This window comes from Scleropages formosus, chromosome 15, assembly GCF_900964775.1.
Source record: "Scleropages formosus chromosome 15, fSclFor1.1, whole genome shotgun sequence".
NCBI lineage: Eukaryota > Metazoa > Chordata > Actinopteri > Osteoglossiformes > Osteoglossidae > Scleropages > Scleropages formosus.
Window position 1 is genome coordinate 9,015,101 of NC_041820.1, and position 23,201 is coordinate 9,038,301.

Below are 23,201 nucleotides of genomic sequence, written 5' to 3' on the forward strand. Positions count from 1 at the left end.
TTTTTTTTTTTTTTTTCCCCCCACTCAACTTTTTCCAAGGGTAAAGAATGTAAATGCGTGAAACCCCCTCCCACCTACCGCTTTTATAGCTCGACTGTGAGACGGGGAATATTGTCAGTGGAAAAATGAAAGCATGTGTACTTGACTTGCATGCTCTCAAACTGGAGAAAGAGCAAAATCGACACACGGCTCAGTGTTTGAAAACCGTTTGAAAACAAATATTTGCTGTAAAAGAAAATTACCAACTTTTAATTGCTGTTCCTTAAAACAGGAAGGGAAACACTTTTTATAATAAACTGTTCAGGGGAGTAAATATAAATGTGTTCCTTATCTCAAGGACAACATGTTGTATGATAATTATTTAGACCAGCTAGTATTTTCTAGCATGCTGGATATGCAAAATTCTCAGAAATAGATGTCCTCTAAGTGAAAAAAAGAGATGTGCATGTAACATAGAATAGGTATTCTGGTTACTTTCAGTCAAATTGAGTTTAATTTTTTTTTTTTTTTACTCTGAATCTTCAAGTTCTGTTCCTCACCTGGTCACGCTGGAAATGAGGTACCACAGATACAAGCTGTCCAACTTTATTAATTGGCTTCTGGGATTATTCCACTGTTACACTTCCTAGATTAAACAATGAAGACGGATTATTATTATTAGAATTTTAATTGTGGAGCTTAAGTCTCAGAAATGTAAGCTCCCCCCCAGCAGAAGGTGCTCTGCGGTACCATCGGTCCGTCTGGAGATGTTTTACCGTGTTATAAAAGGCTGATAGCGGATTCCCCCATGAGAGACTAATTCTGTCTTCTGGTTACAAAAGGACTGCAGTCATGCGTTTGCAGGACTGCTGAGGTGTAGAACAGCACACGAGCAGCATCTAAGGACCTGGCACCCATCATTTAATGTTCTCACGTGTCTTTGCTGATAAGGCCGAAGGCAGAGATGAACGTATCGCTTTCCGTTTAATCGCATTGGCCGATAATCATCCTGTGGCATCGAATACGCCTGGTCAATGGACAGCCCGTGGGAGTTCTGTCCTTTCAGCTCCCAGTTTGTTATGGTTGTGTGTTTGGATCAGTGACAAAAGAACGCACTTAGCCAGAAAAATTGTGTCCGTTTTCATCGGCGGCGTTTGAACCGCGGTGGAAAACGGCTGAGCTCATCGCTCATAGCCAAAAATCCACGTAGCGCTTTGCTTTGTTTCAGCCGAGTTTTTGTTCCGAGCAAAATGAAAGGCCGCAAGCTTGCAGAGGTTCAAATAAACCCGTGGTTTTTGCGGGCAAATCAAGAAATACCTCACGTCATACCGCGCCCCAGGTGCGCTGATCCTTGCTCTCCGGAGAAGCCCAGAGAAGAGCGGTGTGGAGTGATGTTTGTACGTTTGTTTCGACGTGAATTCAGACACGCTGGGGTTGTTTGAATAAGAGATGCCGCTTTGGTTTGCGTGCATCCGCGAACATCAGCGGGAACGGGCGGCACAGCTACGCGGCGGCCGTCCTTTTGTCCGAGACCCTCGGAAGCAAAGATTTACGCGCCGCGACGGCAGCCGTGGCGCCGGATGCCGCTAGCTATTCCTCCGTCTTCCGACCCTGTCGGGCTTCAGATAGCGGGCCGGATTCGACATCTCTACATCAGCCGTTTCATCCGCGGCAGGCGGCAGGTCTGTGAGCGGCACCGGTGCTTTCCTGCTAGGGTTGTGATGAGCCCGTAGCACGGTGGAGCGCCACAGCTCATTACCAAACCGCATTGGATGCTGCGCGACTCTTTTTATTTATTTATTTTTCCTTTATTTCTATTTTTTGACAATTCTGGCAACTGTCGAGCAGCTCGCCTACGCCAGCCCCGGCGTTTTCGCCTTTACGTGGCAGCAGCCATCTGACGGCTGCGCCAGCGCGAGCGAGTTCCCGCGCAACGGAGCGCCCTCCGTCTGTCAGAGCGTTTATCTCCAGTCACGGCTACGTTGCGATGCCTCGGCCCAATGATTAGTCTTTGCTTGTTTACCTGATGGACGTGCGGCAGATGGACAGTCTTCGATGATCCGGCCCACGAACGCGTTCTCCATATCTAATAGGCTTGTAGAGGGATTGTCCGTGTTTATCATGAGTATTTGCGCTCAACTTCAACCCCTATATGTGGGATTCTGGTATGGACTGGCTGGTGCATTGCTCAGCTGTACAAAGAATCCAGACTTGGACCCTCGATGGCATAATTTGTGGTTCTACATAATGTTTTACCTGCATACTCGCTTAATCAGGCTTTAGGCTAACAATGTGAACTTTATATGAGATCAATGCATCTGCATATATGCAATCTATTTATTATATATGACAAATAATGGGCAGCATAGTGATTGCATTTACATTTATTCATTTAGCAGACACTTTTCCCCAAAATGACTTATGTTAAGCTACACACATACACTGTCTGAAACCGCTTGTCCCAGGCAGGGTCGCGGTGTGCCGGAGCCTAACCCGGCAATGCAGGGCACAAGGCTGGAGGGGGAGGGGGGACACATCTGTCGTAAGGCACCCCAAGCAGGACTCGAACCCTAGACCCACCAAAGAGCAGGCCCTGGCCAATCCCGCTGCACCACCGCACCCCCTATTGTGTTAGGCTACTTACAGTGATTTACTGATTTATACAGCTGGCTAATTCTTGCTGTAGCAATTCAGGGCAAATCTCTTGCTCAGGGGTACTACAGTAGGAGGTGGGATTCGATCCTTGGTCCTTCGAGTCCAATTGTGGCAGCTCTAACCACCGCATCACCTACTCCAAATTGGAGTCATCGTCTTGCAGTTGAAAAACCCGGGTTCACATCCTGCTCCTTCTGTTTTACCCCTGGAGTGAGCCATCATCCAGTACTTTTTACTGAATGTATCCAGAAAAGTGATCCAGCTACATAAACTGGTAAATACAAGGGTAATTCAAAACCTACCAATACAGATCATTGCGGGTGCTTTTTGACTTACTATTGTATTTACTTAAATAATACAAATTAAGAGGGGTGCGGTGGCGCAGTGGGTTGGACCGCAGTCCTACTCTCCGGTGGGTCTGGGGTTCGAGTCCCGCTTGGGGTGCCTTGTGACGGACTGGCGTCCCGTCCTGGGTGCGTCCCCTTCCCCCTCTGGCCTTACGCCCTGTGTTGCCGGGTAGGCTCCGGTTCCCCGTGACCCCGTAAGGGACAAGCGGTTCTGAAAATGTGTGTGTGTGTGTAATACAAATTAAAAATACAAATATACAGTATATGTGTTTGTCAGTGCCATTTTTCAGAATTCAGGGCACGGGAAAATTTTTGTGTGTGTGTGAGAGAGAGAGAGACAGAGAGAGAGAGAGAACCAAAGTGTATCGCGCTGGCATACTTGCAAGCTGTGCACCTCTAACATTGTTCTTTCCTTGCAGCGCCGTAATCCTAGACGGGAAGATCTATGCCACCGGTGGGATCGTCAGCAGCGAGGGGCCGGCGCTGGGCAACATGGAGAGCTTTGACCCCTGTACCAATACTTGGACGCTGCTGCAGAACATGCCCTGCCCGCTTTTCAGACACGGCTGCGTGGTCATCAAGAAGTACATCCAGAGCGGCTGACGCCTGGCGAACCCGACTCTCCTCGTGCCCTGTGCCCGGTCAGGGAGGGATTAGCGGACCTGACTCGAGCGAACACCCCCCTTCCCACCTGCCCGCCTCCCTCGAGAGACCCACCTACACGGAATGTAGGAGCTAATCTTCAGCGCTCGGTGAAAACAGAGCCCGGTGCCGGTGCCTCGAGTTCTGTAACACAGTGTAACTTATCCCAGCCCCCGGCGCGGTGATGGGATGTTTGAAGTGGCGCTACTCTCAACACTAGGCTGTCAGTTCGATTGCAATGTTGTAGATTGTTTTTTTTTTTTCTTTTTTTTCCCTCCCCCCTCGCTCTGCTCTGTTAACTGTTTGATTGGGTTTTCTTTTCTAATGGGGATGCTTGCTTGTTTTTTTCTTACAGCTGAGCTCTGAGAAAAAATTAAAACGAAATGACAAAAATCCATCTCTATTATCATTAAGTTGTTTACCGTGGTGTCCCTAAGAAGGCAGAGCTTTATAATTTTGACTTGCAATGGTTGCAGAGGTTCCCAAATGTTCGCACTGGGTTGCGGTGAAAAGCAAGTCTGAAAACCAGCTTTAAAAGTAATGGAAGGCTGAATTTTAAGCAGTTTCCAGCAATATGGCATCCCTTTTTGTCAGGAACAGCGCTGTGCAGTCTTTCACTTCAGCACATCTGTCATGTAGTCAAGAATTGATTAGAAAATTATGAACTGAATAAGGACTTTGAATAAGAGGAACCATTTCTATACCCTAGCGAAGCACAAGTAACTTGAGGCCCCAAAGATTAATTTTTTTCAATTAATTTTTATTTTTTTACACAGATTTCCTCGGTTTTTTTGTCAGTGCTGTTGGTCAAGAGGAGGGCTTGAAAAGTGTATGTGGGTGGATGGATGGGTGGGTGGGTGTGTGGGTGTATGTAGAAGGCTTTGTAAATTAGGGTGGGCAATATGTTTATTTTCTGAACTATTATGTATAAATGTTTTTAGAAAAATGCATATGAACAGAGGAAAAAAAAAATGTCTGTGACAAATTCCCTTAATTATAATAATAGTATCTATCATGCAAAGGAGTCAGTGAATCTTTATTTGAGGAGATGCCTTCAGACGCGGTGTTCAGCGTCCGCGCTGTTGATCCCGCTAGTTTTCCACGGCGGAGGGACGTGAAGCAGCAGAAGTGACACCCAGCCAAAGCAGAAGTGACCTGGAAGGACACTGAGAACTGTAGACGAGATGGCACTGTAATACCTTCAAGACCCCGACAGGGTTTGCGTCCCCTCCTGTTTGTCCACTGTTCCTCACACATGGTGCTTGTTTTGGACAATAAATGTTAAAAACTACAGGAAACAATAGCATTTAATTTTCTAAGCTTACATTAAAATCCACAGTAAAACCCAGTAAAACCTGATATCCCTTCTTCTAGCGTACGTAATTGCACATAATTCATGTGAAAGATATGAACAAAACACACATGTACACACTGTGAAAATAGTCCTTTATACTGTCTATCTTTCTCATTATCAAGTGGTTTCACTGCAAAGTCTATGTGAATCTGTGTGTGTGTATATATGTACTGCAAATATGTATATATATAGATATATATAATATATGTTTACACACATACATATATATACACACATATATATCATATATATATGTACGTATGTGTGTATACACATATATTCCCCCTAAATTAGTATTGCTAGTGTCAAGTTGTCCTACTTGTATGACTCTTATGACCTTATTGATTAGTCTCATGTGTTTTAACCTTTCGAAGCCTTATAATGTGACTCAGTACACAGGGGCATTCGTAAAAATATGCTCTATTGTAGCCAAAGAATTTGAGCTAACAGAAACAAGCCAGAAGACGGCGGGTCTGGCATCGCCGTATGTTTTCGGGCGCATGGTATTCGTATTGATTTCCACACCACCATTCACAGACTCTCTCACAAAGGCGTCTCTGCCTGCCTCTGCATGCTTTTCCAATTTGCTTTGTCTTCTCTTTTGTAGAGGGACAGAAACTCAGGTTCACTGGAGTGTAAAAGACATTTGATGGATGTGTTGAAAGGTAATGAGATGAAAAAAGAAACCAAACAAACCCAGAATGCTTTCCATACTAATCGCGGGCTGGTTTTATTTATTTATTTATTTATTTATTTATTTACTCACATTGTTTTATTCATTGGACGGGTTTTCCCCCCGTTAGACTGGAGTCAAACGGCGTTACCTGTGAATTTCTTCAGGTACGGAAGTATTGTAATGAATGGCTAAGAATCTATGTCCTCTTGTTCTCCCGCCCTCCGTATCCCATCCTCTCCTCCACGGGAATTGAAATGGTCATTTAGTGTAAGCTAACCATTACAAACTGAGGAAAACAGCAGCAAACGCTGAATCGGCACGTATGCTCTGACTCGCGGGAGATAACGGGATCGGGAAAATTCGTTCACGCGTTCGCCTGGAGCACGACGAGCCGCCACGAATCGCCTTCGGTTGGAGGGCCCCGACCTTTGCCGCGGTCGCCCTCGCGACCCGTACCCTCCGAGGCTTCAGAGCAGCGTTGCGCACGGGACGCGTAACCGTTCCGGTGACACAAGTTGCGTGACATCATTACTGAAAGCACAGATCATTACTCTTGCTTCCCCCAAGTCCGCTTACGCTCCATTTATTGACTATCGCTTTCCCGCTGAAGCCTTTTTTTTGTCTGGGAGCCGGTATAATGCCACTGGCATTAAAATGGATCGGCCGGCTACCGCTATCAGTCAACCCGTGAGGACGCCCGGCAGCTCCAGGCGGCACCTGTCAGCCCCTTTCTCTTTACTCTTGCCTACAGTCCCACCTTCAGATTATGTATTGCCATCTCATCGATCAAAATTATACATCAGAGTCCCAGCTGGCGTTTGAGTAAACTGGGCCAGGACTCTCGTATCTCGTATGTGTCCTGTTTGCATAGTTCCGCGCTTCCTCAAGAGCGATTTGCTCGAGTGCGAATGCGACAGAGTGCCAACTGCTGTTAAATTCGGAGGGACTGCTCTGCTAATGTATGTCTCTGTGTTTGTATTAACAGTCTGTTTCCGGAATCGTTTCAAGGTGTGAAACATCACAGCCAAGTCAGCCAGGTTTGGAGTTTGGTAGTGGGGGGGAGGGAGCTGGTGGCATAGTGGTTAGTGCTGCTCTCTTTAGCCCCAAAGGTTGTCGGTTCAAATCCCACCTCTAGCTGTAGTACTCTTGACTTGAGGTACTTACCCTAAATTGCTCCAGTGAAAGTACCCACTTGTGTAAATGGGTAAATAATTGTGATTAGCTTAACATTGTGAATTGCTTTGCCTGAGAACATCAGCTGAATGAATAAATGAAAACAGGTGTCCTGGTAGGAATGTGTGATGCTGATGCTGTGCTGACCTCAAGGGTTCACCATAAGTGGAGACCACACTGATCAGGGGAATGAATGGGGCAAACTTGTGGGCATGGATGAAATAAGAGCCTCTCTTTGTGTCTCTTCCTCTCTTCATTTGGGAAAGGAGTCAAAGATGAGTGGAAGTAGGATCTCAAGGGGCTGTCAATGGCTGTTCTGTCATGCAGTGTGCCTTCCTCCATGGGAGGTATGAGGTGAATCTGAGCTCGGTTCCTCCTGGTAATCCAGGCTGAATCTGCAGCGTAAATGCAGATGAACTGCCGGGCAGCAGCGACGGCAATATGGTTGTGTATTTAGTTATCTGGCAAGTGCAATCAACCCCAGCTGGTGGGGAAAGTCCTTCATTTCACATAGATGGGTTCTGAAGTGGCGAGGGAGAGCCGAATGCCAGCGACTGGGAGTCGTTCACAAGCAAACAAACAGTAGATGATGAGCAGAACATGAGTTACTGAAAAAAATGATTGTTAAAACCACTCGCAAGGACCTTGAATGTTTTACTGGAGACTTTAGGCAGAGGGTTTTCTCATAAAATGTCAGTGGTTAGCATGAGGTACCGGTGGAGGGCAGTGAGGTGTTGAGACACATTTGGACTCTGAACCACAATACATGACTGATATGTGTTGTGATTAGTTATGGGCGGTGCAGTGGGTAGCACTGGTGCCCCAGCTCTTGGGCTGTGGATTTACACTCGGGTTCAAATCTAGCTTTGTCTCTATGGAGTTTGCATGTTGTCTTTGTGCTTGTGTGGGTTTCCTCGAGGTGCTCGGGTTTCCTCCCACAGTCTAATCTAATGACTGTGGTGTGTTTGTGTGTGTGTGCACGTGCGATTGCCCTGTCCGATGCTTTATTGTTCCAGGATAGAATCTGGACCTGCATTATATGCATACTTATTGATTGATCGATTGATTAATAACACATTACTAACCTCCACATTAATAAGAGGTTTCTATTGTCGTGTGGATACCATGAAGTGTATTCTGTTTACAATACCCAGTATTTTGTGTAACACCCCATGTAGGTCTACTGAAGATCATCAAACTAGCCTCAGAAAACAGGAAAAGTTTGTAGTAATGCCAGTTAAAAGTAAATATATTTTAAAAAAATCCAAAAAAGTGGGAAAAATCAGAAGCTGACATATAATAACACCGTGCGTAAATAATTATAAGTTGCGAAGAATGTTCCACTGACAATGGCTGTGCAATGAAAAAACAACTTCCTTATAAAAGCTATTGTGCGAGTCTTTGTGACGGATGAAAGACGGCGAGGTACAGCTAAATGAAAAGGCACCGCAGTGAAGGACGGAGGATATGTAAAGACTTGGTTTTTTTAAAGATTAAAGGCCCTCTAGGTGGCTTCCACCTGGGATGCCGCACCGAGTTCTGGTCATTGCACACGAAAAAAAAGATTCCCTAGAAGAGCGTGTGAAAAGGGCGACGCCGATGATACCCAATCTTGAACAGATGGCTTGAAAGAATAGACTCAAGCTTTGGGGTCTCAGGCCTGAGCACAAGGGGAAATTAACTGAAACATCCAAAATCCTATGAGGACTCCAGGGGTTGGGGAAGGGGGGGAGGTAAAAATTTGGCTTCCGCTGGCCTCAAAACCCCTTCGAAACAGAGGGGTGTGGAAATATCTTCTAAATTAGTCCTTTGGAGAAAAAACCCATGGAAAACCAGACATTACGCGTGTAAAATTAGCCTTCGATGCAGGTAAATGGTGGGCTGTCACCGGCCGAGCGCCCGGTCCTTGTCTCCGGAACCCGTGTTAGTTCTAATAGTCACGGCACCTGCTCGTGAGCCCCATCTCCTCTAGCATTCAGTCATGTGTAGAATTACACCTTTGTGTTCCATTATTCCACTCCTCATACTGTGCCTGTTGTTTCTCAGCAGCGTTCGGCCCGGGGGAGGGGATGCAGTATATCATCCGGCTGCTGGACGTCCGCAAGAGACCGCATTTCTTTTTGTATTTTTCAGGAATCCATTTGCCATTTACAGAAGAGGAAAATGCACAATGTGTTATCTTTATTAACCTCCCCCAGGGGAGCCCCCCACTCTAAGGTGAGCTCTACCAAAGCAATCTACAGCAGGAGTCCATAAATAAAACAGTAAAAATGAGAGCTCTTCCAAAAATATGCAATAACCCAAACGTATAGGCGTTTTCTGAACACTTGTAGTCTCGTGTTAAACTGATGTTTGCCTGCTGTCGTTGGCAGCGTAACAAACCGCACGTCTCAGGTTGTTATTATTTGCAGGAATTTATTTGACGGCTTTGTCCCAGCCTTCTTACAATGCAATATAGTAAACTACCCAGAGTCATTTAGCCATTTGCACAGCAGAGCAATGAAACTCACTCACTCACTCATACTCTGGGTAGTTTAGAATGCGCAATCACAACCTACGACTCATGTCTTTGGACTGAGGTAGGGTGCAGACGTAGCTGCGGGAAGCTCACGTTAACATGAGGAGAACATGCAAACTCCACACAGACTGAGCCGGGTGAGATCTACTCCCTGTGGCACCATATCAAAAACAGTTTTACCGCAGTTACCTACTCCTACACTAGTCCTGATTGTCCCTTCAGCTCAGCTGTCCAATGTTGCTACAACACCGTGGCCTTATTGATGGACTTTGCTCACGGGATAGAATTAATTTTCTTACGTGAAGTTGGCTGGAAATATGACAGTGTATTTCAACAGTACCGTGTATGAATACTGTAGGTGCCAACGGTCGAACTGTAACCGGAGACCACAACTGCAAAGCTAAAGGGAAGTGCTCAGTTACGGCGCCTCCTACAGGTCTGCCACGAACTTGCGAGTTGTTGGCAACACATAGAAGGAAACGCACTCTCCCCACCTAGTCTCCCTTGACAGCGTTGTGAACTATTTTGTCGTGATAGGACTGCTTCTTAACCACAACACAAGTTGCCCAATATGTGTTCCATAACAAAAATGAAACAAACGTGACAGATCTGCTTTCGACAGAAAGCAAAGCGCGAGGCGAGGCCTTCAGCTGGAGGAGCTTCCTCTTCGGAGGGGGCTTTAGGACTTGGCAGTGCGCTTACAGTGAGAAACCGACACTCTGAAGTGTCTTATCGCTCCGGCCAAGTTTTCAATTATGTAGTTGGCGTGGATCACATTACACTGCGTCCCCAAAGAGTTGTAGGAGGTTATTTTTGACACTTTGGACACAAGACTTACTTAGGTTGCTTTTTTCCGTTGATAAGAGCTTCAGATAATTGTTGCTTTTTTTCCGGCGACTGGGTTCGGAAAAGGAAGCAGAAAATTCCCACAAGAGTCCGTTCCTCGCGCGATCTGGCCGGACCACCTGCGAGTCCCACTGACTGATCTACTGAGGGAACTGTTCAGGTCTAAATACGTAAAACTGCATGACTGGATGTTCAGGACTTTTCACTGATTTGCTGGTTTGTCTCTGAGGGCAGTTTACCTGCTTCCTTGAGTTATTACATCCCGTACCGCAGGGAATTCTCTTACCAAACCATTTCTTTGCTACAATTAAAGGCTTCCATTCAGTTGTGCAGTGATGTGTGCTATGCTGGCGAAATAAATCAACTATCCGGCAACTTCAATTTCTTTGTACCCTTAATTACTGCTTTACGATGAGATTACCCTCTCCCAGTGGTATCAATTATGACCTAAATGATACAAAGTTAGTTGCTGACATTGCACAAAAAGGGCTGCATACATTCCAGTTTGCTCTTTCATTAGGGGGGATCTCAGGGAGATTGCTCAGTTACAGCGCCTCCTACAGGTCTGCCATGCACTTGCGAGTTGCTGGTAACACATAGAGGGGAACACACTCTCCCCGCCTAGTTTCCCTTGACAGCGTTGTGAACTATTTTGTCTTGCTAGGATTTTACTTCTTAACCGCAACACAAATTAACCACAGGAGGAAAGTTGCCCAATATGTATTCCATAACTATCTGTTGGGTAACAAAAGAGAAACAGGAAAGTAATAACTCAGCATGGAACAACACACATTTGTTTTGTAAGAAATGCATGCATGCAAGGAGCTGTTGGGAATAAAGAGACTTTCAAACTGTAATAAAAAGTCTGTGGAGAAACAGAAAAATGAGACAAAATTACGTTGCTAAATTTACACATATTTGTTGCGGTCCCCCTGCTGGACCAGTGGAATGGAGCCTTTTAAAAATGTACTGCTTATGTCTTAAAGCCTTTTTTGAAATGACTCCTTGTTTTAAGTTGTTTTCAATGACTTTCTGAGTGTCTTTCCTATTTTGCCTAATGTGCGCCTGAAAAATTATTACTGTGCTATGTATTTTGATCTGTCGTTTTATATTTTATAATCTCCTTGCTGTCACTGGGGGTGCGATCGCCAAATGGGTCAGAGCAGCTGCAGTCCATTCGATTCCTCCCCCAGCTTCATGACTATATGTTGCATTTAATTTGTGGAAAAAAGATGCCGTCGGTGACGGAAACGCCTTAAACATGATCATTTTCGGCGAAAACAAGGTCAATAGAAAATGCCATACATCATTCACCAGGCATATCTGTTAAAGTATTACAAATGGGATTACAGGTCAGGCTAGTAACTGCTCAAAAATACAACCCCCTCTTTTATTTTTCTCAATTAATTTAGCGATTTATTCTAACGATCAGTTTAAATCATCATAAAATCCTGTGTGTTATTTAAAGATGAGCTAAGACGAGTTGATTCTGGGCACACTGTCGCTGTGGGAGACACAGTCTCAGCCCCTGGCGATGCTGGAGATGTGCAGGAGCAGATAAAAGATGTGGTCGACTTATCAGAAATATCATTGCGCTGCTGCTCGCAGGCCTATTGTTACTTTACAAACTTCCCTAGATATTACTCTCACTCCCACTATCTGCCAGGAAAAAGGTCAGTCTGAACATTTTTTTTTCCTCCTTTCCAAGTTTCGGAGTCTGTTTAAAAAACAGAAAACGGCAAATGAAGGGAGATCGTGTGACATTACAGTGGAAATTCAGAATAGAGCATTCGAACCCCGTGGCTCTTGAATTAGCGGGGGACCTAACCTTCAACGCGTATTAAAAAATGCCTGCGGTCTCTGTCTGACGCTCAAGCCCAGGCCTTACGTCCCAGGCCTCCTCCCGTTCCCTCCTGCAGACAAGCACACGTTTCACACGTTTAGCGCTGCGCCAGCCCTTGGGGGTCTTATGCCCAGTTCCGTCTCCAGAACACGGGAGTGTTAAGTCAGCATGTGCGTAGCGCCAGGTGCGAGTGAACACACACGTTGCCTTTTTTAAGCGCGAGGACATGTCCGCCAGCTGCCTCCGCTGGGACCGGACGAGAGGGACCCCCCTGCGGCCCGCCGGCCGGGCCCCGAGAAGCCCCCGAAAGCCCCTCCATTGCGCGTCCCCGCGGGGGCTGTAATCTCAGCCCACTCTTAAACGTTCCCTTTTTGTGCTGCTTAACATAAACCGCGTGCAAGAGCGCGGTGGATTAAAAACTGCAGAGCAGCAGGCGGCGCGCACTCGTGCTATAGCCTCAAGGTTGCAGGCTCATCCCAGGATAGATGGCGGTGCAGGAGCCTTCAGCGTATGACTCGTCTCTCAAAAGAGCCGAGTCCCTGCTGCGGCACCCAGAGCAAAAGCAGCAGCGAAAGTCTTTTCGGAATTTCTTTTAGGTGCAAAAATGATATGCCACTTTAATTTCTATGGTGTAAAAGTCGGGTAAAAATGCCTGAAGTACTCAAATGTGTTTTCTTTTTTTTTTTTTTATGCCAAATTTCCCCCCCCCCAAAAAAAAAGACCTTCTGTTGTGGTTCTGGAAACGATTTAGGCGATTAGGTGCCGTGCTGGAATTGCATCCTGGATGCTGCGAGTTAAGCCTTTGGCAGATACAGAGCAGATCACCAGGCAGGGGGCACCGCAGCAAGTGTTCAGATGGCAAGGCCACAGCCCTGAAGGTTCTCAGTTTGAATCCCCTCGTGCTATAGTACCCACAATCGAGGTACTTACCCTGAACTGATGCAGTAAGAGTGCATAAATGGGTAAATGATTATAAAGCTGATTGGACAAATAATAATAATGATGGTCTTGGCTCTGCAACAGCACTGGTAAGGGTGACATATTTACTTGTGGAGAAAATGCAGGGTTTTAATGGAACAGTGGTAATAGGTGTTTTTTTTATTCCTCAACAGTTTGGCCACTGTGTCCAAAGGTTTAAATTTCTCCTCTGGGACATTTAGTACGACTTTATCTTGAGGATTTACATTATAGCAATTACTGAGAACTTCAGCCGAATACCGTGTTGAAACGCCCTTCGTGTTCAGTTTTTGGTCGACGGTTGTTTTATTTGCTCCCAAGGAGCCCGGGTGCCAGCGCCGCTCTCGTTCCAGCCCTTCAGCATCTGGACGAGCGCCTTCCCTGTTCCGGAGTGCGGAGGAGTTGGACTGCTGCTGGGATGATGGTGGCAGTTATTCAGCGAACTCTCACCACCACTTACAGAATTATCTCCCCATCGCATCCCGACGGACCAATTTTAGACCACACACGGCCCTCCTACCCTGAGATTATCATGTCCTTCTGTCTTCCTGATGTGGCCTGTCAGATCTGCTATCAATTTAAGGAAATTCACTTCGAAATAAAAAGAAGTTGACAAAGAGGTCTATTTTTAGAGCACAAGAAACTGGATTTTTTTTTTTTTTTTTTTCCCCCCCTTTTACCTTGATTAGTTGAAAAGGGATATTTGCAGATTAAAGTTTGAAATTAATATGTATTTTTTCAGACAGCACTATTAATTATACCATTTCTCTTGCAGAAATCACTTCGTACTCAATCTTTTTGGGGATGTTTCCTGATACCTGGATCAAACAAAAGCAGTTTCCTCACATATTTATCTGACCGCTATGTTTTTGTCATATTTAACTTACTAGCCTTGCCCATGGGCTTTGAATATAATACGAATATGTATATGGAAACATACTGTACATTCAAGAAGATCAGTTCTTTAAACATATGAGTGAAATTTGGAGTAGGTCCACAGACATGCTGTTCAGGTTCACCCACAGTGTGTGAGTGACAGAGAGAGTGTGTTTGGCTGATGTATGGATGAGTGACCCAGTGTAAGTAGTGTGTTTAGCAGTGTAAGGTCTTCTGGTGCTCTGGTTTCCTCCCATACTTCAAAGACATGCTGTTCAGGTTCACCCATTGTGTGTGTGTGTGTTCCACTGATGTATGGATGAGTGACCCAGTGTAAGTAGTGTATCTAGCAGTGTAAGTCACCACGGTGAATAAGGTGTGTGGGCTGGTAACACTACGTAGAGTTCATTGGAAGTCGCTTTCGAGAAAAGCTTCTGCTAAATGAATAAATTTAAATGGTGGGGATCAGGAGACTCCTGCACAATCAAAACAATCTAACTTTGAGTTTTCTCTAAAAGAGATGACATCTTTAACACCTTTTACACATGTGCTCCTCGTACCACCCATGAATATGTACTATTTTTACAAACTAGCAAACAAATAACTGAAACTTCCAAACAAGCAAAACACAGTCCCGAGGCCAACAGGTTCAATGAATTGAACCACCTTAAAAGCAGGATGCAATTCAAACACACACCCAGACAGACACTGCATACTGTAGCGTTTGGAAATTGTGCTGTAAAGGAAGCCATCTGGAGCTGTTCTCTGTAGGACATTTATGGTTACTGCCAATCATATTCAGTCGTATTCTTTGGGCTCCGTTCTCATGATCATGGAGCAGTCTGCCCCAGTGAATCTGGCTGCTTACAGAGGAGTTCAGCAAGAACCAGAAAATGAGTCAGTCCAGAAGAGCAAGAGGAGAAGGGGTTCGACCGAGTGCCTACATTATCTTTCGGCATGATTCGAGTGTAAAGAATCACAGATGCTGCATTTCCCGCATTTTAAGAGCTACTTTTGTTTTAGCCCTGAGTAAGTGGCATTTTTGCAAAGACAAATGGAGAAAGAGGTCACGGGGCGGTTGAGGCACCTGTCTCTTCCTCGTCCAAACAGTCTGTTGAAAAATTTTCTCCGCTGACCTTTTGGGTGAGATGCATTTTGGTCCCCAGAACAGGTCAGTAAAACAAATCTGTTGCTCATGTATCCTATCCCCTGTTTGGCGATCTCCTTCTCTGTACTCTCATTCTACATGAAGAAGTTCTTTCAGTCACAGGAGCTAAAAACACGTAACGGTTCAAAATGCTATTTATTAATAAATGAAACGCAAGGTTCGGTGCAGCATGGTGGTGCAGCGGGTGGTTCTGGTACCTCACAGTCCTTGGTCGGCTTGGGTGGTGTGCCTCGCTCTATATGGGGTTTCCACGTTGTCCCTGTGTCGGTGTGGCTTTTCTCTGAGTGCTCTGGTTTCCTCCCACAGTCCAAAGACATGGGTTTCATTGAGTACCCTGCCACACGCCTTATGCCTCCGGGATGCGCTCTGGACCACCACAACCCTGCAACGCACAGTGGATAATGAATGAATCAATGAAACATTTAAATTCCTTCGATTATTCAAAAAAAGCCCAAGGTAGGAGGAGATGGATGGATCTGGAGACCACATGTGCCTCTTGGGATAGTGAAGTAATTTAATAACAAATAAATATTTAAGCATTGATTTAAATGACCCCTACTTCATCCGTTAGCACCAGCTGTTGTGCCCTGTCCCCAAAGACAGCAGTGAATGGAGGCACTCTTGTATTCACCGGTTTAATATTTCATTCTGAAGTGATTAATTGCACAGGGTTTGCACCTCATGAAGGGGGGTGCGGTGGCGCAGTGAGTTGGTCTGGGTCCTTCTCTTCGGTGGGTCTGGGGTTCTAGTCCCACTTGGAGTGCCTTGCGACGGACTGGAGTCCCATCCTGGGTGCGTCCCCTCCCCCTCTGGCCTTACGCCCTGTGTGCCGGGTTAGGCTCCGGTTCCCCGTGCCCTGTATGGGGCGAGCGGTTCGGACGGATGCCCCTCATGCGCAATCTGAATATGGTGGCACCACGCCACGTGTGCAGAGTGACCGGCACACGGCAAACGTTTGGCGCCGACCCGGCCACGTCAATGGACCTGAAATTATGCTCGTGATTTTTAATAAGTGCGTTTACGTCGGCCTCGGCTCCAGCTCGGCAAAATTTCTCCCTGCCGCACGAAAATAGCAATTTCCCTGGAATCGCGTGCATTTGCAATCGTGTCGCCGAGAAAATAAAGCCTCTTCGACCGAAAATGAAAACAGTGGCGATTTCTGGAGTCCTCTGGTGCGTTGCGGAGTCTGATGAGGGGAGAGATCAATACGCAGCCTTGCCCCTGGGCGCTAAAGGCCCTTCTGCTGATAGTGTGACCTCACAGCTACCGCTGAGGCTGAGAAAGCGAGGTCTTAGTCACTTGGGACTCCGGCTGACACGGAAAGGTGAACGCCGAGCTAACGGAGAGCCAGGCGAAAGAGCCGCATTCGCCAATAGGACGAGATGACGGTATCCATTCCCTCTTTTGAGCAACGTGCTTGCGGCGGCCGTCATATCGACACCTGTTTGCAGATACGGCGCTCGATGCCGCTCTTCATCCCGCACGATGTTTTCCTTTCATTTCACGTCTTCCTGGCTCTTTTTATTTCACCGTTTTTTTTTGTTTTCTTCTTCATGATTTTTCGGATCTATTGTGAGCTCAGAGCAGGGTTTTTAATGTCATAAAGAAACTTTGTTAGCTTGGCCCAATTTCAGAGCACCACTATCAATAGGCATTGCTACCAGTGGAAATACTAATTACGGGAAAATGAGAGAATCGACGCTTTCTGAGCACAGCGACGAAATAAGATGGGCTTTGAATTTGGGCCTAATGAGGGCAGCGACGGAGTCCTTCGCCAGAAAACGAGGAAGAAACGTCCTTTTGGGTGAATCGGATAAACGAGGGGCTGATTGATACCCTTCAGAGAGACAGTGGATCAAAAATCAGGGGCTCTCCGCACAAATCAATTATTGGGGATTTAGATGTAATCTTGTCGGTGATGAGCTGCTTCTCATAGCTAGGTCTTGTCAGTTCACTTGCCTGTTTTTATTCTCGTTGAGTAATTGGCAGATGTTCTTTCCCAGGGCGCTTTGCAGTGAATGCAATCAATTACATTACCCAGAAATAAATAATGAAGTGGCGAAGGTGGCGAAGGCACTGCTGAGCCACTGCGGCTCCTTGTCTGTAATGAAAGTAGTCAAAATGATCATTCAACTCATTTCTTTTTTTCCCTCCTTGGGAAAGATGCTCTTCTCCGGAGGTTTGATTTGTCCACAATGATTTTTATTCACAGCACAGGTCAAAATTTTGAGTACGCTTGCTGGGAATTTGCTTTTGTTCATAAGGCATTTGGTGGACGAGTTCGCTGAGGGTACGAGCCCACGTGTCTTCCCAGCTCTTGAGCAGCACTTTCCAGACATGTCGGAACTTGTGGGTTGACTTCCTTTCGCTCTTCCGTCCACTTCCGCCAAGATCGGATGACGGCAGATTTTTCCCCTTCGGAGCACGAGCGGACTTACGTTTCTGCTTCTCCTGCAAGTGCCGCTGCTTTGACTTCTGTCCAGCTTCCCGTCTTTTATACCTCTCATTTCAGGTTTTCTGATGTTCTTGAACTTTGGCACCAGACTCAAGGTTGTTCTCTTCTCAGGCTGAAAACCTTTATCCTGCTGCGAAGTAATGTATTTCACGGCGGAACATATTCTTCTGTCTGGCTTATTGAAAACATCTTTTATATTAGGAATAATGATTTCTCCATAGTTGCTAAGATTAGAGGTCCTTCTTTGTCTGTTTTTGCCATTTCTGCAGATTCCACGTCTGTTCCTTGGTCCAGATGCTTTCCTTCAATCAGTTTCTTTTCCCCAGTACGACATGAGATAAAATCTTTTGAAATCTGTAAGTGTGGTAGGAAGGCTTCGATAACTTTTGAATTAAAAAAAAGTGACAAGTCCTGGGAAAGAGTGAGCTTCTGAAATGTTTTGTGTTCCACCTGAATTTCTGACAGCTACGCAGAGATGAAGGTAACCGGCGCTCGTGATGCTGCGCTGGCGAGGAGCTTGACGAACATTTCCGTCAAATAGGCTTTACACTTCCTGGACATCAAGTACAGTGGATTCAACTGCATTTGTTGTAATGCCTTCAGGTTCCTGGGGTTTAAGCTCTGAGTTTCTGATTGACTGAACACCCTGCCATGCTATTACACTTAGAGAGATAACACACTGAATGGCACCGTGATAAAAAAGAGAGTAATATGTCCTTCTGGAAAGTAAAAATAACAAAAAGCTTCCCGACACAAAAATCAAACATCACACTCCTCTGAGAATCTGTGTTCCATTTTGTCATAATTTCAGTGGAGGGCACATGATATTTATACCGCGTGAAGCTGATGGTCCTCGCACTGAATATAAGAATAGGCCCGACACTCAATTTACTCTTTCTGGAAGAAGGCAGAATGTAAGAAGGAGATAGAGCGAGAAACAAGAGTGTGTGTGATGAAAACATAAATCCCACAAAATGCTACATGTTTTTTCTCAGGGAGAGTGAAGGCTCAGCAAGGTTTCACCAATGGAGAACATAAAAATGGCATTCAGCCCTAACATGCACTACCTGTACACTCTGTACCAAACCCAGTTCTTACATCCGTATTCTCATCGTATATTTGATCAGTACCTTCAGCTGATGTATATACTTTACTTGCTGCTATATTTAATTATATTTCTCTTTTAAATGGTCACCTGACTCATGGGGATGTTCTAATCTGATGGTATTTCATTTTTTTTTTTTTTTTTTTTAAAATTTAGAATAAGCTTATCGTATATTTCTCTGACTTACTGTAATAGATATTCCACCTAAGTAGTTCATACTCCAGTAACTATGCTAGCGCAGTTCAGATGTGCTACATTGCTCACATTTATTCATCATTCATTTATTGTCAATAAATAGTTGTCCCTTGTGGTGTAAGTGTGCCATGCAGGGAACCCTATGGAAGGGACGCCAGTCCATTGCAAGGCGATCACACACTCACGCACTATGGGCAAATCAGAGTCACCAACTCACCCGAAACACACTTCTCTGGACTGTGGGAGGAAATCGGAGCACCAGGAGAAACCCGTGACCGTGGTGAGAACATGTAAACTTTACTGTGCCACCCTGCTGCCCCGTTTGCTTAAATACGCGGCTTCTTCTCGTCCATATTTCTGAATGTCCCTTCCTCTCAATAGCGAGTGTTGAAGTCAGGGCCACAGTCTGGATGAAGGGGATCCAGGGCAGGCTGCAGGCTGCTTTTTCTCCGTGGACGGTGAATAAACAATGATAGAAGCAAAGGGAGACATGAGCGCAGACAGCTGGAGACTCTTGCGGTCGACTCTTTGCAACGGGAATCTCTTCTTAAGTAAGGCAAGGTCAGCAATTTGTCTCGCAGAGGTTTCTATATATTTGAAAAGTCATTTCAGAGGAGAACACATTTGAATGACCCACACTTATTTTCCTCCCAGGTATTTTATTGAAAGAAAACTGCTGACCATTTGCGCAACTCAGCTGTTCGGAAGCCCTGCCGGTTCACATGAGAACGGTCCAGGACGACCTGACATCTCTGAAATAAATTAATGCCTTTTCCAATCAAAAACAGATGGAGGATTTGAGAAATGCTTTTTTTTTTCCTTTCCAGGGCTATAAAGGAAAACAAGACTTGCACAGCATGCAAATCACTCTGCAGAACAAGGAAAGAAGAATGAAAGACATTTCCGAAAATTGTATAACCTTTTGCAGAAATAAAAACAACATATCCCTGCCTATCTAAAACATTTAAAATGTCTTTAAATTCAAGTCTACAAAGCTATGTATGTAAATCATAAACATGTTTTAGTGAATGCATGTTCTGTTAACCATATTATAGGTATTTGTCATATTACATATACATATGTTGGCAAAGCATAAAATGAATACTTACAATCTCTTCCATCAATGCCTATTATTTCAGCATATTGCAAAGTGTCTAATTGAAGTTTTGCCCCAGTCATGGGTGGCACGGTGGCACAGCGAGTAGCACTCCTGGGTAGTGCAGGAGGAGGTGGATTTGATCTCTTCTCAGTCTGTGTGGAGTTTGCATGTTCTCCCTGTATCTGTGTGGGTTTCCTCTGGATGCTCTGGTTTCCTCCCACAGTCCAAAAACATGCTGTTCAGGTTCCCCCATAGTGTGTGAGTGATGGAGAGAGTGTGTTCTGCTGATGTGTGGATGAGTGACCCATTGTAAGCAGTGTATCTAGCAGTGTAAGTCACCTTGGTGAATAAGGTGTGTGGGCTCATAACACTACGTAGAGTTCAATGGAAGTTGCTTTGGAGAAAAAGCATCTGCTAAATAAATTTAAATCATCTTTAATGGACAAATCTGATTGTCATGACCAGACGTTACACTGATCTATGTATGGAATACAGCATGTATGCGATACTAATATTGATCACATTTTAAAAAGTTGAAAAAGTCATACACTAAATGAAAATGCAAGTTCTAAGGATTATGACTTTGCTCAAAGATAAATTTGCACAAGATTATTGCAACGAAACATTTATCAGGACAAAAAATAACTTATGCGTCGTGTATGTATATCTTTTAGATTTGGGAATAATTTGAATTTAGGGAAAAAGACTTGAAGGGGGGCTCAGTAGCGCAGTAGCGTTGGACCGGGTCCTGCTCTCCGGTGGGTCTGGGGTTCAACTCCCACTTGGGGTGCCTTGCGGCGGACTGGCGTCCCGTCCTGGGTGTGTCCCCTCCCCCTCCGGCCTTACGCCCTGAGTTGCCGGGTTAGGCTTCGGTTCCCCGTGACCCCGTATGGAACAAGCGATTCAGAAAGCGTGTGTATGTGTGTGTGAAAAAGACTTGAAATTCAAAGTATTTTGTTAATTTGAACATAAATTCCTATCTCAAACTATATAAATTCATATTCAGCTATGTTGTTACATCTTTGTTGTTTTCTTGTGTACTGCTAGGTGTACTGCCGCTCCATTCACCTTTGCAGCGTTTCTAACGTGTAAAACATATGCCGCCGTTCCCACTTGCCAGGCAATGAGATCCCGCTTATTCCTGCATTTTGTATGTCTTCTTGAGCGCAGACATTCCTGAGCCTGTTCAATGACTTTTAAATTGGCAAGATTCTTCCTCATTCCGTATAGTTTTAATTTTGAGATTTCCAGGTCACTAAAACGGGTCTCACAGATGAATATGAGTGAAATCCAATTATGCTAATATCCACTGGGCAGTGTGGAGGAATACCAAAACCCAGTATTTTTTCTGAACCTGCACATTTCAACTTATACCACAAGACCATTTTTTATGTAGGCTAGGGATAAAAATCCATTTTATATTCTTTTACTTTCATACACGCTATTCAAGATTTTCTTATTCATTCTACTTATTGTGAAAAGTTCCAAACCTTTGTGAACATATGGTTTTTAATTTAGATAAGAGAAAGACATATTCTTTCACCATATATTCCATCAGCTCCATAAGTATGAAAATGGAAAGTCTTTGAGCAAAATAACCATTTGGACAATTCTGCCTTTCTTTTCCATTATTTTATGAGCATTTTATGCAGTCATTAAATGATTTACTCAAGGAATCACCAATGCAGACGTTCACGCCCATAATATCGCCCTGTTATTGGTCTCTTGGGAATCAATTAATTAGAGATGAGTCATATCATGTGACCGGTGTGATTCAAATTTTCTTTTCTTTAAAGATAACACTATCATTACCCTCCAGACAGACCTTAAGTCACTCTTTATTACTCCTTCCAATGTTATTCTTTTCATTTTTTGTTATGTTACTGCTATTTGTTATCTTTCTGTCTCCCCTGTCGTGAATTTTATCTGTGGTTCATTTAACACTTTTACCACTTATAAATAATGAATGATTTTTAAATTCATATATATCACCTTCCCTGGTTCCCTGCTTCTCTGCAATGAAAGAGCCATTGGTTTCGAGGGGACAGCGACATGTTCATTGTACCCCCAGTATTTCTCGAGAAGTTTTCTGAGTGGTATTACTAAGTAAGTGGTATTGAGCCCCCCTCAAATATCTGTAAAGTGCTAATATCTCTGGGGCAAAGATATGCCTAATTTTATATATACATATAGTTTTATATTATATACATATATATATACACACACACACACACACACACACACACACACACACACACACACACATTATCTGAACTGCTTGTCCCATACAGGGTCGCAGGGAACCGGAGCCTACCCGGCAACACACGGCGTAAGGCCGGAGAGGAAGGGGACGTACCCAGGACGGGACGCCAGTCTGCCGCAATGCACCCCAAGCGGGACTCGAACCCTAGACCCGCCAGAGAGCAGGACCCGGTCCAACCCACTGCGCCACCGCACCCCCTTATATATATATGTATATAATAGAAAAAATATAAAGTATATATGTATATAATTTATATATTTATTTATATACTAAGGAGGACCCCTATATATATATTGCCATTTTATACAAATATATATATATATATATATATATATGTATGGCTCCTCCTTAGTTCTGTATGCAGGTATCCCCGTATTCGTGGAACGTGAATCAGCAGAAACTGTGCTATCGGACTATGTGACCGTACTTTGAATTGCTTGTCTATCCGTATCTCTCTGTCTGTTGGCGAAATGCACTTTTGCTTTCTCGGAGTCGCATGTTCCTTTGGAGAAAGCATCTGCTAAATGAGCAAATGTAATGTAAACGTCAACTCAGGCAGCTCCACTGGGAGGAAGGCAACGGCGAGGCTTTTTTGATGGGACGAGAAAATGCAGCTCTCCCGTCCCTTCCCTCTGGTGAACCGGGGAGGCTCGTGCACGTGCCTGGCCATTTAGGGTTCCCGGGCAGGGTATTTACAACATGGTGTAAACAAGAAAGTCCAATAAAGGACCCTGCACAGATTCAGACCAGGGTCGTGGTGCTCACCCGCAGCTCCAGAATCCCTTCTTTTAACCCCACACCGCACACAAAATTCAGTAATACATGTGCCACAGTGAGAGATAAAAGCATATTTATGGGGCACTTGAAAAAACAGTGTAAGTTGTGTGTTGTTTACCTTCAAGCGCATCAGCTCAGTGCTGGAGGTGGAGGGTGATGAAGAGACAGCGCTTCACTTCCGGCTCAAAACTGGTAGGTCTAGAAGCTCTAGGCTCATATACAGCTTGGTCATCTTCTGTCTCCTTCTTTCACACCTTCTCTATCCAGCATTTA

At 44.8% G+C, this 23,201-nt stretch overlaps 1 protein-coding gene across 4 annotated transcripts in view; it reads left to right on the plus strand.

Annotated features, from left to right (window-relative positions):
- The window catches only part of LOC108918055 (kelch-like protein 29), a 125,283-nt gene extending 120,352 nt beyond the window's left edge, over positions 1 to 4,931 (plus strand). For 3 of the 4 annotated variants that reach the window (XM_018725004.2, XM_029258234.1, XM_029258235.1), the window contains exon 13: positions 3,401 to 4,930. In XM_018725004.2, the coding sequence (XP_018580520.2) occupies positions 3,401 to 3,584 (184 nt within the window). In that variant the 3' untranslated portion in view covers positions 3,585 to 4,930. Of the gene's footprint in view, positions 1 to 3,400 lie in introns of all 4 variants that reach the window. The other variant, XM_029258233.1, reaches the window with a different exon arrangement.
- The last annotated feature ends 18,270 nt before the right edge of the window (positions 4,932 to 23,201 follow it).